Genomic DNA, 14,109 nt, shown 5'->3' on the forward strand with positions numbered 1-14,109 from the left:
TAAAAGTTACTTTAAACGACACTTTGTACAATGATAGCCTGACACCTAGGCACAGGATTGATATAATGACAATGGTGATTAGAATGATACCTAACTACCTTTCTCTGAAGAGTTAATATATGTAATCCGTCAATCATTTGATTAGATTGTGAAACAAAACACTGATATATATCTACAAACAATAATATTAACATAGTTTCAATCATTTCAATAGGATTCAACGATTTCTAATGAAAACAGAGACGTTTAGTATACAATCACTTTATATTAATTTGATCTTTAGCTACAAATAAACCTAGATATGTTTGACTAAGTATGAACGAACAATAAAAATAACTGTAATATCTGATATTCGAAATAATATTCCATTTTACATATGAGAACCTGTCATCTCTAAGTGTCAAATTCATTATAATATTGTTATTAGTTTTACTTCTAATGAAAGCTAAGTACTGATAACTACATCTTGTGTCGTCATATGGATACGTTGTTTCTCTACGTTTCACTTAATCTGTGAAATAAGAACAAAGTATGTGACAGACGCTCCCATGACCTGGAATGGAATGATATATTAGAATTAGTTCTAATATATATATATATATATATTAGAACTAATTCTATATATTATATATATATATATATATATATATATATATATATATATATATATATATATATATATATATATATATATATATATATATATATATATATATATATATATATATATATATATATAGACAACTGCCGCAGTTGTCTGATGATCGCACAATGCGTGAAACTCCGAGTTACAACCAAGAAACAGTTCCAGTACTACCATAACTATTACGCTCTGCCACTGCGGTATGGAGCACTGTCTTAACAGATTTTTACTTCTAACGCATTGATTGAAAAATTATCGATCAGATCCTGTAATTCATTCATGGTCAAGTTTGTTTCTATAAATGTTAACGTTCTAACCAGAGCCTACTAGCATCCTATAACTATTATCGTTTTTGTTTTGTTTTCAATGTATTATGAATTAGTATGAACGAAGTTATATGAACTAGACTGCCATTAATTGTGTCTGAAATGTAGTACCCGTAATCTTTGTGAATATGATGTCGAATTGATGGGCATGAATAGGCAGCTCATAAACACATAACTGTTAAAGACAGGAAAGCTTTTACACTGAAATAATAGGACATGTATCAAAGAAAATTCATGTATAATTATGAATTAGCAATCAAAATCATTGTACTATAAATTTGGAAATTTATGTACATTTATATATTTTCATCATGGGCACGTGTAAAGTAAGTATTTAAATTGTTTTGCTATACTTTGAAACAAAACTACTACTTAATAAATACCAGCTTTGTAATAATACGTTTGCTGTCATAACCCATCAACAATCGATGAATGATAGTATAATGTAACGTCCGATGACATTCACTTTACACTGTGATTACACCACTGTTAAGCGCCCTCTCGTGACAGTCAAGAAATCTGGGAAGTTACAGTAATTTTGGACGTGTTTTAGAAGTTAAACAAAAAGACATGGTAAGCTGTAATACTTACAGAGAGAAATATTTGGTTAAAAATACCATATTCCACAAGGAGAATGCGATGGGTTGACCACCTAGCTTAAATAAGAATATTGTCAGCTGTGGAAAAATCAACAGTCTGTATGTCAGCTATTTGAAAGTCTCCTGCTATTAGTACACACAAAACTTCGTCTATCATTTCTACTGACTTTCACGACTTGATAGAACTTATATAAGTTAAAGGGACGTTCTCAGATAATGATATTATCGGCTCTAATGAATCTAATGTCCGAGAATAGTCGATATGATGAAAGTAACTTGCAGTAAACTTACTTCGTATTTACAAGGTCAAAAACCATAAACCAAAAGAACTTCCCACAACAACAAAGACACTGTAAATGGATTTGTAGTTGTTCATTTTATAATCCTTCCCTCTGTCGACATCATGTCATCAGGGTTGTAACCCAAGGTCACATTATGTAAATCATATACAGCGTCATGTGCCTTAGGATAGACAACAAGTTAATATGAATGTATTAATAATGACAGAACGATGCATAGGACAATGACAGTGGTGTACACGAATGGGAAGATTGGATGAAGTGAACATTGATGTCATAACGTTTGCAGAAAGGAAAAAAATAAAAAAAAACCACCTTAATAACACAATTGAATTTATTAAATTAGCGAAAATTGTATTGTAGCACAACTGTATAGTTTATGCGTAATTTTTAAAAATGTTTATATACACCATAATTGTGCCTTGTTGCTATGGGCTTGGTTTTGTTGCTAGGCATATTAGCACATATACTTTGAATCGTTATTAACTGTTAGAATTGACAGTGTCTTGTGTAACCATCCATGTTGTTACTTTTTCAGTGTACTCCATCATTTGACTGTTACTATGGGTTTGGTCTTGTTGCCGGACAAATTTGCATACATTGTGTGTACGTTTTCTCTATTCGTCCCTGTTATATTTGCGCAAAACATATCATCATTTGGCTGTTGCTGTGGGTTTTTTTTGTTGCCAGTCATATTTGCATACATAGTTTGAATTTTTATTAAATTGCCTATTAATATATGTTGCTATATCTTTGCAGTATCTTTATTCATACTCGCCTACCCATTCTTACTGTTATCTTTGTATTATATGTCACTATTTGACTGTTATTGAAGACATGACCATGTTTGCAAGGGTCAGTTGTGTCAACAATAGCCGCATTGAAATGACATTTTTTATCAATCACATACCTGTGATGCGATCATTTTGCCTTGAACAATTTTCCGTCAACACACCCACCAAATACAAGGCAATCGGTCGGGCGGTTTTTGACACACACACACACACACACACTGAGAGAGAGAGAGAGAGAGAGAGAGAGAGAGAGAGAGAGAGAGAGAGAGAGAGAGAGACAGAGAGAGAGACAGACAGACAGACAGACAGACAGACAGACAGACATACAGTGATAGTACTTACATTTTCATTAGCTTCAGCTGTAAACCAGCTCTTCAGTCCTAGCTGAAAGAGTATACCTAATAATGCAGGAACATAAATAATCACAGGTGCAAGGTCCTGATCTCTTGTAAACAATAGCAAGTATAGGATGAACCAAGACATTAGTAAATTGGTAGCAACGGAGGTCATGAGATAAAACGAAAATCCCTTATCACCAAGGTGTACAAGATTTGCTAAGTGCTGGTGTTGCATACTCAACTTGCTAATGTCCTCACTGAAAGGTCGTCCATTTTCAATTCTCTGGCTAAGTTCATGGTTGAATTTACCAAACTGTTTGTTTATAAGGTAGCAGAACTGGACGAACATCAACAAAGGGAACATCCATGCTGCCACTTGGTAGGGAAGCAATAGTCAAATGGTGATGTATAGTGCAAGCATGACATCAAGGGTAGGCAAGTGAATATAGGTTTTAAAAAATGTAGGCAAATATGGCTAACATCAAGACCACCCCCATAGCAATAGCCAAATCATAGTGTATACTGCAAAGATAAAAGGCAAGTTAAACAACAAATTCAAAATATGTTTGCAAATATACCTAGCGACTAGATCACGCCAATATCGACAGCCAAATGATGACATCTATTGCAGAGATAACAAGGGGGATTAATAAAGAAATGAATAAACATATCCATGCAAATAATGTATACAATCTACCAAGTAAATAGACCACATCCATAGTAACAGTCAAATGATGGTATACACTGCAAAAATAGTAACAAGGATGGTTAGACATTGCCCAAGTGGATTAACATTCTACAAATGAGATAATAGACCAAGTATTGAAGATACTCTTCATTCTAAAAGGAAAATTATGGTGTATATAAACATTAAAAAATTAACGCATGAAAATTTAATTGTGGTACAACGCCACTGGTGCTATTTTAATAATTTTAATTGAAATATGTTATCATTTTCCCCTTCTGCAAATGTCAATGTTCACTTCCTCTAATCTTCCAATTCGTGCAAATCACTGTCTTCATCCTATGTATCGATCTATTATTAATTATATTAATTTGACATTTATCCTTAGGCACATGACGCTGTATATAATATACATAATGTGACTTTGGGATACGACCCTGAGAACATGATTTCGACAGAGGTAAGGATTACATCAAATGAACAACTGCAGTCTATTTAGAGTATCCTGATGTCGTGGAAAGTTCTTTTGACTTATGGTTTGTGGCCTTAAGGTATTATACCACGATCATGGAGCAAAATCATTCTCTAGTTTCTTTTTCTCTGCACTAAAATGACGTTTATGAAAATGTACCAATCGAACTGTATGTGTGTGTGTGTTTTTGATAGCCCGTTTGAAATGCCTTCAAAACAGGGCAAATCGGAATGTAAGTTTACTGCAAGGTACTTTTATCATGTCGACTATTCCCAGATATTAGAGTCATCAGAGCTGATTATATCATCATCTGACGACGTACCGTTGTCTTATATAAGTTCTATCAAGTCGTGAAAGTCAGTAGAAACGATAGACAAAGTTTTGAATACCCTAATTACAGGAGACTTTCAAATAGCTGACATACAGACTGTTCATTTTTCCACAGCTGCCAATATTCTTATTCAAGCTACATGGTCAACCCATCGCATTCTCCTTATGGAATATGGTATATATATAACCAAAGATTTCATTCTAACAGTGAGTATTACAGCTGGCATATCTTTTTGTTTAACTTCTCAACCAACGTCCAAAATTATTGCAACTTCCCAGATTCCTTGACTGAAACGAGAGGGCGCTTAACAGTGATAACCGGTACAACATTTTAAACATAATTAATGGCAGTCTAGTTCTTACAACCTCGTTCATGCTCATTCATACTACAAAGAAAACAAAACAAAAACGAACGCTATCTGACCTCTAAGTGTCAATTGAAGTGTTAATATTTTAGAACCAATTCTAGTATTTAATATCTATATTTTAGAACTAATTCTAATATATCATGCCATTTCAGGTCATGGGAGCGTCTGTCACATACTTTGTTCTCATTGCACAAGTTTGGTGATGCGGCGAGAAAGGCTTCCTCTATTAGGGAGACTTCAGTAGTTACTAGAGGGGAGGGCTGGCGGAAATATGCACAGGCTGTTGAAACGGCATGAAAGATACCGCTATTAGCGAGCCTATGCCTACTGTAATTACAACGAGTGAAGGGCTGGGGGAAATCAGGCCTGGGTTGTTGCGTAAGGTATGACCCTTCTCCTTGTTCGTCGTGCGAAAGTGAGAATTAGACAATATAACGAGTTAAAGTCAAATGTGACATTCTCTCAGTTTCTATAATAGGCCGTCCCCCAAGACCCGATTTGTAAAACGTTACCCCCTAATACCCTCTCACTCACAGTAATTATTGAAGGCTCCCTTACCGACACATAATTAGTTATCGGTACTTAGCTTTCATTAGAAGTATAACAAATAACATAAGGAATGGGACACTTAAAGATGACAGGTTCTCAAACATATGTAAAATGGAATGGAGATATACTTTTTGAGAATGGTACACTCTTTGATTTTGGTGGATTACAAGAATGTATACACTTTGATTGTGGTGGATTACAACAATGTATACACTTTGATTGTGGTGGATTACAACAATGTATACACTTTGATTGTAGTGGATTACAACAATGTATACACTTTGATTGTGGTGGATTACAACAATGTATACACTTTAATTGTGGTGGATTACAACAATGTATACACTTTGATTGTGGTAGATTGCAACAATGTATACATATTGATTGTGGTGGATTACAACAATGTATACACTTTGATTGTGGCAGATTACAACAATGTATACACTTTGATTGTGGCAGATTACAACAATGTATACATCTTTATTGTAGTGGCATACACGTGTCTTTATATTCTTTTGTAATAAAAGCCTGTAGCAAATACAACCGCGATAAAGGTGACTAAGGTGAGGCATCCGCTTACGGTGATAAACATGTTTATGCGCTTCGCCTTTTCTGATGCTTTCATTGCCTGCTGCAGATCCTCTTCTAAAAGGGCAGTCTGAACCTGACAACAAGTTAAAAAAAAATATATAACAATTATTACATAATAAACAAAAACAGTGTCGTAATCATGTCCATGTAGTAGATTGTTCGTGATAAACAAGTTTGACATTTCTATGCCTAATTAAGTATACACTTGCAATTTTGTCATCGCCTTTGATAGGAATATATGGGTTACTTGCAAATTAGATGAAATTCACCATATTGGGCAATACGAGAGAAAAAATAAGAGTAAAAAATTGTATGATAAAGGTAAGGCCCCACTCTTACATTTTGGAAATTTAAGTGACGGAAAATCGTAATAATTAGATAGAAATTAAGAAACATAGGGTAGACTTCATTCGGCATACCGTACAAACATTCTGGCCACAATAGAAGCTTTGTACCTTCAGGGTGGTATGTTATTGAAAAAGCCATATTATGGTCAAAATAGCGTATTTATTTGCCAGTAGGATTGTGAATAGGTAATACAACTTTACTCTGCTTTTTTGGTTAAGATGAAACTTAATATGAAACAACATAGCCCAAGTCCATGGTTGTTATTCAATGATTGCAAGATGCTAAAAAATTCGTAGAAGGTTTGTTGTTGTACGTTCAGAAGTGGTTCGTAGAAAACTTGGTTTAAAAAAGTTAATCACTTTATTCACAAGTAAACACAAATAATGACATTTTCTCTGTATTGTGACGTGCATACTGGTCTCTGTTTAGTGATTCTTTGTCATTACGCAGTTAACTTACGAATTGTTTCTTGTATAAACAATAGCAACTACTGAGACTTGAGTTTCTTATTTTTTAAAGTTGCAAATGTGGACTTAGTCTCTCCATATTGTTTCCTTTTTTTCAAATACGAAAACATATATAGTTATATTTGGTTAATCCTTATAAATCCAAAATAAAAAGCCATTCTTATCCATATACCCCTCAATATCGGGTAGAGCATTTTTACCAACAGTCAGTATCATGTGCAAATTCCTATGTACATGATTTGCATTCATGCACAGGCAATTAGTTTTTCTTATTAGTTTCTAAGAAAGGAGCATCCATCGAAAATGTTCATTAACAAATACTAGAATCAAATATGGCTGACTTACTTCAAATGATTTTTTAATGGCAAATGCTCCAAGTAACCAGCAGCAACACACACAATTGAATAAGGACCAAAACATGTAATCCTTTGGTAGTCCTCTAATGTTCATTTGGAACCTACGGGTAGGTCTTGCTACCACCTGTAGGTAATAAATTTACTCACATATCAATATTATGGAAAATAATATTAAAACATGCATGCATGTTTACATACATACATACATACATACATACATACATACATACATACATACATACACACACACACACACACACACACACACGTACGTACATACATACATACATACATACATACATACATACATACATACGTACATACATACATACATACATACATACATGGCATTATACGTCATTGTTTACCTGTTGCTGTGGGCTTGTTGGTAGGGTCATTTACATATTTTAAAATAATGTTTACATAAAAAATAAAGGTTTTGTTTTAGCCCTAGTTTGCATATCTGTAACGGTATTACAGATTTTTTTTTACATTTTTATCCCTAATTTGTATATCACTAATGGGATCATTATGTAATGACGTAATCTTAATCTTAATACACTTAAGAATATTCCCACCAAATGTTTTGACCCAAATTACACATCTGTGATGCAATGATTTCGCTTTGAACAATTTCCAAACTAGACACCGTAAATACCAAGGCAATCGGCCGAGTTTGTCATTCACACACAGATAGACAGACAGACAAACAAACAGACAGACACCGTGCCTACAACATTACTGAACTTTATTAGTTGGTGACAAGACAATTCTGGTTTTCTGAAGAGGGATGGGGTCACTTAAATTTTGCTCATAATTAGAACTAGAGAGAGAGAGAGAGAGAGAGAGAGAGAGAGAGAGAGAGAGAGAGAGAGAGAGAGAGAGAGAGAGAGAGAGAGAGAGAGAGAGAGAGAGAGAGAGAGAGAGAGAGAGAGAGAGAGAGAGAGAGAGAGAGAGAGAGAGAGAGAGAGAGAGAGAGGGGAGGGAGGGAGGGAGGGAGGGAGGGGAGAGAGAGAGAGAGAGAGAGAGAGAGAGAGAGAGAGAGAGAGAGAGAGAGAGAGAGAGAGAGAGAGAGAGTCTTCTCATGGTGAGTGGGACGAGGAAGGGTAACATTTTTGAAGGGTCATCGGTTGAGGTTGCTCAGTAGAACAAAGTCATAAATATCTAATAAGGTAGTCATAGTAAAGTTGGTTTATTACAACCAGCTCAAAAAGTGGTTAAAATTGATCGAGAAAAAACCCATAACACCAGCTTTTCAAATAATTACTTTATTACATGACACCGTGTAGGGAAAAGATATTTTTTTAAAAAGCAAATAAAAAAGGAAACAATATATAAAAGAATAATAAGCAAATGAAATCGTTGTAAAAAAATCACACATCTATTGTACAAAAGTGTCATGAAGTTGTTTACCACTCTTAATTTTTAATGCAGTGAACCATACAATTGTACATCTACAAATGGGGGGGGGGGGGATAATGTATAATTGCACACATAAAAATCTCTACATAGCTTGGGGGCTATGGGTTTATTTAGGGGAGGGGAATGAATTTTTGAGAGCGCAGAGGGGGGGGGGGAGCGGCGCTGCTAAAAAATGTTGACCAATATATTTTCTCCTCAACCTCCCCCCTCCAGGGTCAACATTAGGAATCCGTCGGTGGTAATGTTCTACTGAAGCGTAGACAAATATTAACATTCATTAATTTGGAAAGATGAATTGAGATAAAGTTTCTTTCCATAATATAAATGGGTCTTGACTATCCAACGTAACCCTAAGCAAGGTTTCCCGTACAGTTTGTATATAACTCTACTCTCCAATATGATGAAAATAACTGCTATACACTTACATCACTAGCATATTAATAGGTCAGCATGCAATTCGAAAACTTATGATAACTGTGACAAGTGCAGAATAGAAGTGTTGACACCTAATGTAGAATATTTTTACTCGTGAAAGGTATGTCGGACAGGTCGTGGCAGTACGACAGGTGCATTTTAAGATTGATGGGAGATCATGACATCGGGCGCTACGTTTTCAACGTGCAGCAGTTTAAGAAAGTAAATATAAACTGTTATCGTCAAAGGAAAGGTCATGACCTGACTTTTACTTCTTGTTCAATACTTTAAATGTTATAACACTGATCCAAGACAAAATTTTCATTACCCACACTGTTAGAATTACAGGGTGACAAAATACCTACCTTATGTGATTGAGGCATAGCGGCAACGTGTAATGTTGTATATGATAGCAACTCGCATTTGACCAAATCACCTAGGGTGAGAGACATACGTGAACTTATGAAGTCCTACAGTGGATATCAAATACAGTTCAACCGCACTCTTTGAAAACAATCACACAAAAGGCACTACTACATATACTACGCGTTAAGATAACAAGATTGACTGAATACAGTTTCTTGCAACATTTTGTCTAACTGAAATGAACTGACGTGCGACCATGCAAACATCAAATGCAGACGTGAAAACATTAGCACCTATGTGTCTGCATTATGTTGTTTGTTTAAATGGTTTACTTTATTCAGACTAAATATATATATATAGCCATCCTACGGTGGCTTATTAGTGCCATTGGGTGATTTTGAATTTCCATCGCTTTCACTCATGAATTAAAATACAAACTCACAAAGAAACAAAGTGAAAATGTCAAAAATTCAAAACGGCAAATGTGTAAACTACAGAATCAAGAAAAATAAAGTGAAAACGTCAGAAATTCAAAATCAACGTAAAATAATTTCCACTGTGGATTATTTAGATATGGTTCCACTTGCTTGATCTCAATCTCTCATTCAATGCTGTTAATACTAATGATTCAGATGTTTACGAACAAGTTCAACATTCTAATATGTTTGGTTTTGGAAAATAATTTCTACCATGGTGGCAGTTATTTTACATTGATTTTGAATTTCTGACATTTTCACTTTATTTTTCTTGATTTTGTATTTTACACATTTTCAGTGTTTAATTTCCGATATTTTCACTTTGTTTCTTTGTGATTTTGTATTTTAAACATTTCTTTTTAAGTTTTGGACTTTGAAAATCAACAGAGAAATTCATGAGTACAAACGTTGGAAATTCAAAATCACCCAATGGCCCTAACAAGCCACCGTACCGTCCTGCTATTAATGTGTAGAATACACAGAATCTTATTGATTTCAGAGAAACAGGGTCATTGAGTGGTATTTTGAAATTAGCTGTAAGCCCACATATAATATAGTAAATGTTTTAGTGAAAACGAACGACTATCAAAGTGGACAATAAGAGCAGTAAATAATCCTGGCAAATTGGTTATTAGTAACCTTAATTGCAACTCTGATAGAATGCCAATATTGCCATATAATGTAATAACATCAGCTACAGCCTCAAGCTCATTCTTATTCACATTTGTTCAAATCTGTGATTCTTTTTTCATAGCTGCCCACGTTTTGTTGTATCACGGCTGTATAATTCATTGGTGTTTTTAGATTACGTCACGGTTTCACAATCTGCACTGTGTAAATACACACGCTGTCATTGCCCTTTTAAAAATGTGAAATGTTTTGGAAACATGATTGTTAAAAGTTGGCCTTTGGTAAAAAGTTACGAAGATGAGAAATATAAAACATAATTTGCTTACTTGTATTGTTATGATCTGCCATGTCTTCAGATTGGTGAACTACTTGCTTGTCTTTGTACGAGGAAATAGAAATAAAGAGTCGGTCCGTTATGAGTTTGAAATGGGCCTGTTGTCGATGTCTGACAGAAACGATAATTAATGACCTGTCATAAGGGATCGACTTTTTGACAGATTTGTCTTTCGTACGTGTGCTTACTAGTATTGCCTTTACTATATTATTTGCTTGTTGATAATGCCATATTAGACAAGGTAAAGTGTGGAGTGTCATTCCTGTTTCATGTGGGTTTTTTTATTCTGTATGGTCATGTGTACATGTTCGTTGTCTGTATATTTTATCCTATTTCATTGCTCTTTTTTGTACCGTTGCAAAGGTGAAAGTAAATCAATAAGACGTATCTTACAAACCTTGTAAATACACGCCCAGGTGTTGTGCACACTCTATAGTGTAGTTACAGTATTTTACATGAGTGGCATGGGTCTTACATATGAAGTCGAAATTATGTAGACTGTATATTTCTTATCCTCTAAATGCTGGCAACTTTGTGTATTGAAGACAATCGAAACATATACATTTATTGATGCCACTATAATGAAGGTTCCAATGCTGGGTGACGTATTATGGTGAAACGAAATATCCATTGCTTCTCTAAAATCGCCTTTATCAAAGAAGAAAACTCAGTCAATGTATAAATATTGAACAATTCGTTAGTAGAAGGTCGTTAGTACAGCTTCGAGACGGTCTACTGGATTTGACAGGACACTTTTGGGGGCGTGTATGTATCATATTTACCGAGGCAAAGAAAATAGAGTCTAGACATGGTTGAGAATTGTATAGTCATTTACTTTAGTAATTTATTCAATTAATTACTTTATTGGTATGTTAAATTGCAGACAACTCTGTATAATCTCATTTTTAATGCCCTGTCAGACATTTTCAATGTATTTGCAGTTTGGAGGGTGATCCATCTAATAAAATATTTCACTACACAATGTACTAGTTGAATAATACTTTCCAAAACCCAAAATACACAAAGACAGATTGACTCACATGTCGAAATGTGGTGTTAGCATTGATGTTGTATTGGTTGGCTATTAGTGCTGCAGCAGTCATTGGGATTGTACACGTGGCATTACTAGAACATGCAGATAATTATGAAGGTGGGTTAAACTTCACAATATCAGTGTTATGTCTTGTCATAACGTTTTCATATTTATCACCGTAGAATACGTACCAGATATCTAAAGCGAAAACAATAACTGTAGGTAACAGATGTTCTGATACGATCATAACATAAATAATTTTTTTCAAAGCGGCATCTTTGAAACGTGATTTACCCACAGACAAGTGATTTCACTGCTGGAAGTACTCTACTGTCACAGTAATATTTTGATAAATATTAAAGGAAGTAAATGTAGACTGGTATATTGGAAATAGAACAAGCAGACCGTACCTGAATTGAATCACTTAAAAGTACAATGTAATACAAAATGACAAATATAAACAATTCGACATGGAAAGTTAAACTAGCGGGAAACGCGACAAGAAGACTAACACATTTTAAAGTCACAGGTATCAACACCCAGTGCACACACAGTTAATGTAAATGTAACAGTATCCGGTATGGTATTACTAATATTTGATGTCTAATAGTAGGAATTTTATTACTTGTGGTTTCCAACAGGTTTTTTGTAGCTGTAGCCTCAGGTATGACATGGTAGATGGTTTGAAATTGAAAATTGAAACCAGACGGCAGGAACTAAATATAGCTAAGGCATTTATCATGCGTGAATTGCCAAAGGCGATTGGTAGACCTAAGGCAACAAATACATTGACAAAGATGTTATCCTTTCTACCCGTGAGTTCTTCTAGCAACAGTATAAATGAACCAGGCCAAGAATATGGAACCAGCTATATATCAAATATGTTCACGACAACATTGCACGACCATGGAAAAACGGCCATCAGAATAACTGCCAGTGTATCGACTACAGAATTGTCTACAGAAAAATCAGAAACGTTAACCAATCAACACACATCATCCACTACACAATGTACTAATTGAAAAATATTTCCCACAACCCAAATACAGAAACCCAGATTGACTCACTTACTTCGCACAATTGTATTTTATAAGAGCTATCAGTCCAAGAAACCAACAGCAACAGAAACCAATACTGACCAAACTGAATGACCTTCTGATTTAGATCCCGATGACCAACCTGAACATTATCCACTTCTCTCCTCACATCACACATGACAATTAATTGTCAGCACCGATTTCATTAACATGGTCTGATATTACAGTAATATTATGTAACCCTAACACTAACCCTAGCCTTAACCGATATGCAGCAGTAAGATAACAAATTCCCCCAAAATGGAAAATTAGACAACATAATGAGTCAAAGTAAAATGTGTCATTCTCCCAGTTTCTAAAATATGGCCGCCCCCCAAGACCAGATTTGTAAAATGTGACCCCCCCCCCATTTCTGTAATTTCTGAAGGCTCCTTTACCGACTCATAATGTAGTTATCCGCACTGAGCTTTCATTAGAAGTAACACATATAGCATAAGAAATTGGACACAGAGATAACAGGTTCTCACATGTAAAATGAACGGAAATATGCTTTTTAAGAATGTAACTTTGATTTTGGTGGATTACAACAATGTAAACACTTTGATTGTGGTTGATTTATACAAGAATAGAAGGTATCACTTTGATTGTAGTGGATTACTACAATGTAATACATACATACATACATACATACATACATACATACATACATACATACATACATACATACATACATACATACATACATACATACATACATGGATGGATGGATGGATGGATGGATGGATAGATAGATAGATAGATAGATAGATAGATAGATAGTGACTTGTCACATGACAAGTCACTCACTTTTTGCGGCTTCGCCGCTGCGCATGCTCAAATTTAGTCTCAGGACGATGGTCACGCAGTCTGGCAGCGAGACTAATGAATACCACGAAGGAGCCAATCATGTGTAGCCACCTGTAATATACTAGTATTTATACACGAAAAAACAAGTGACGTCTTTACAGTGAACATTTACATAGGCCTGGACCTGACTGTACCACAGTAAGTTTTATAGGGTACCTCTAGCTTTTACGCCATAACGAATACCAAAATTGAAGAATGACTGATAACACATGTCGAAATGTGGTGTTAGCATTGATGCTGTATTGGTTGGCTATTGGTGCTGTGATCATTGGGTTTATACACGTGGTATTACTAGACCCTGCATATAATTATGAAGGTGGGTTAAA

At 34.9% G+C, this 14,109-nt stretch overlaps 1 protein-coding gene across 1 annotated transcript; it reads right to left on the reverse strand.

Moving 5' to 3' along the window:
* Positions 1 to 5,908: 5,908 nt before the first annotated feature.
* Positions 5,909 to 11,416, reverse strand: LOC144442027 (uncharacterized). The gene is made up of 5 exons (XM_078131299.1): positions 11,205 to 11,416; positions 10,800 to 10,850; positions 9,367 to 9,437; positions 7,155 to 7,289; positions 5,909 to 6,067 (listed from the first exon to the last, which is right to left on the reverse strand). Exons 2-5 carry the CDS (start codon positions 10,819 to 10,821, stop codon positions 5,909 to 5,911), a joined length of 387 nt encoding a protein of 128 aa, XP_077987425.1. The 5' UTR covers positions 10,822 to 10,850; positions 11,205 to 11,416.
* Positions 11,417 to 14,109: the final 2,693 nt, after the last annotated feature.

This window comes from Glandiceps talaboti, chromosome 11 (genome assembly GCF_964340395.1).
Source record: "Glandiceps talaboti chromosome 11, keGlaTala1.1, whole genome shotgun sequence".
Classification (NCBI taxonomy): Eukaryota; Metazoa; Hemichordata; class Enteropneusta; family Spengelidae; genus Glandiceps; species Glandiceps talaboti.

Coding starts and splice junctions, on each gene's coding strand:
- LOC144442027 (XM_078131299.1), bottom strand. CDS start 10,821: ATGGCAGATCATAACAATACAA. Junction 9,438..10,799: donor GGCAGATCATAACAATACAA/GTAAGCAAATTA, acceptor CTCTCACCCTAG/GTGATTTGGTCAAATGCGAG. Junction 6,068..7,154: donor CCATTAAAAAATCATTTGAA/GTAAGTCAGCCA, acceptor ACTTGTTGTCAG/GTTCAGACTGCCCTTTTAGA.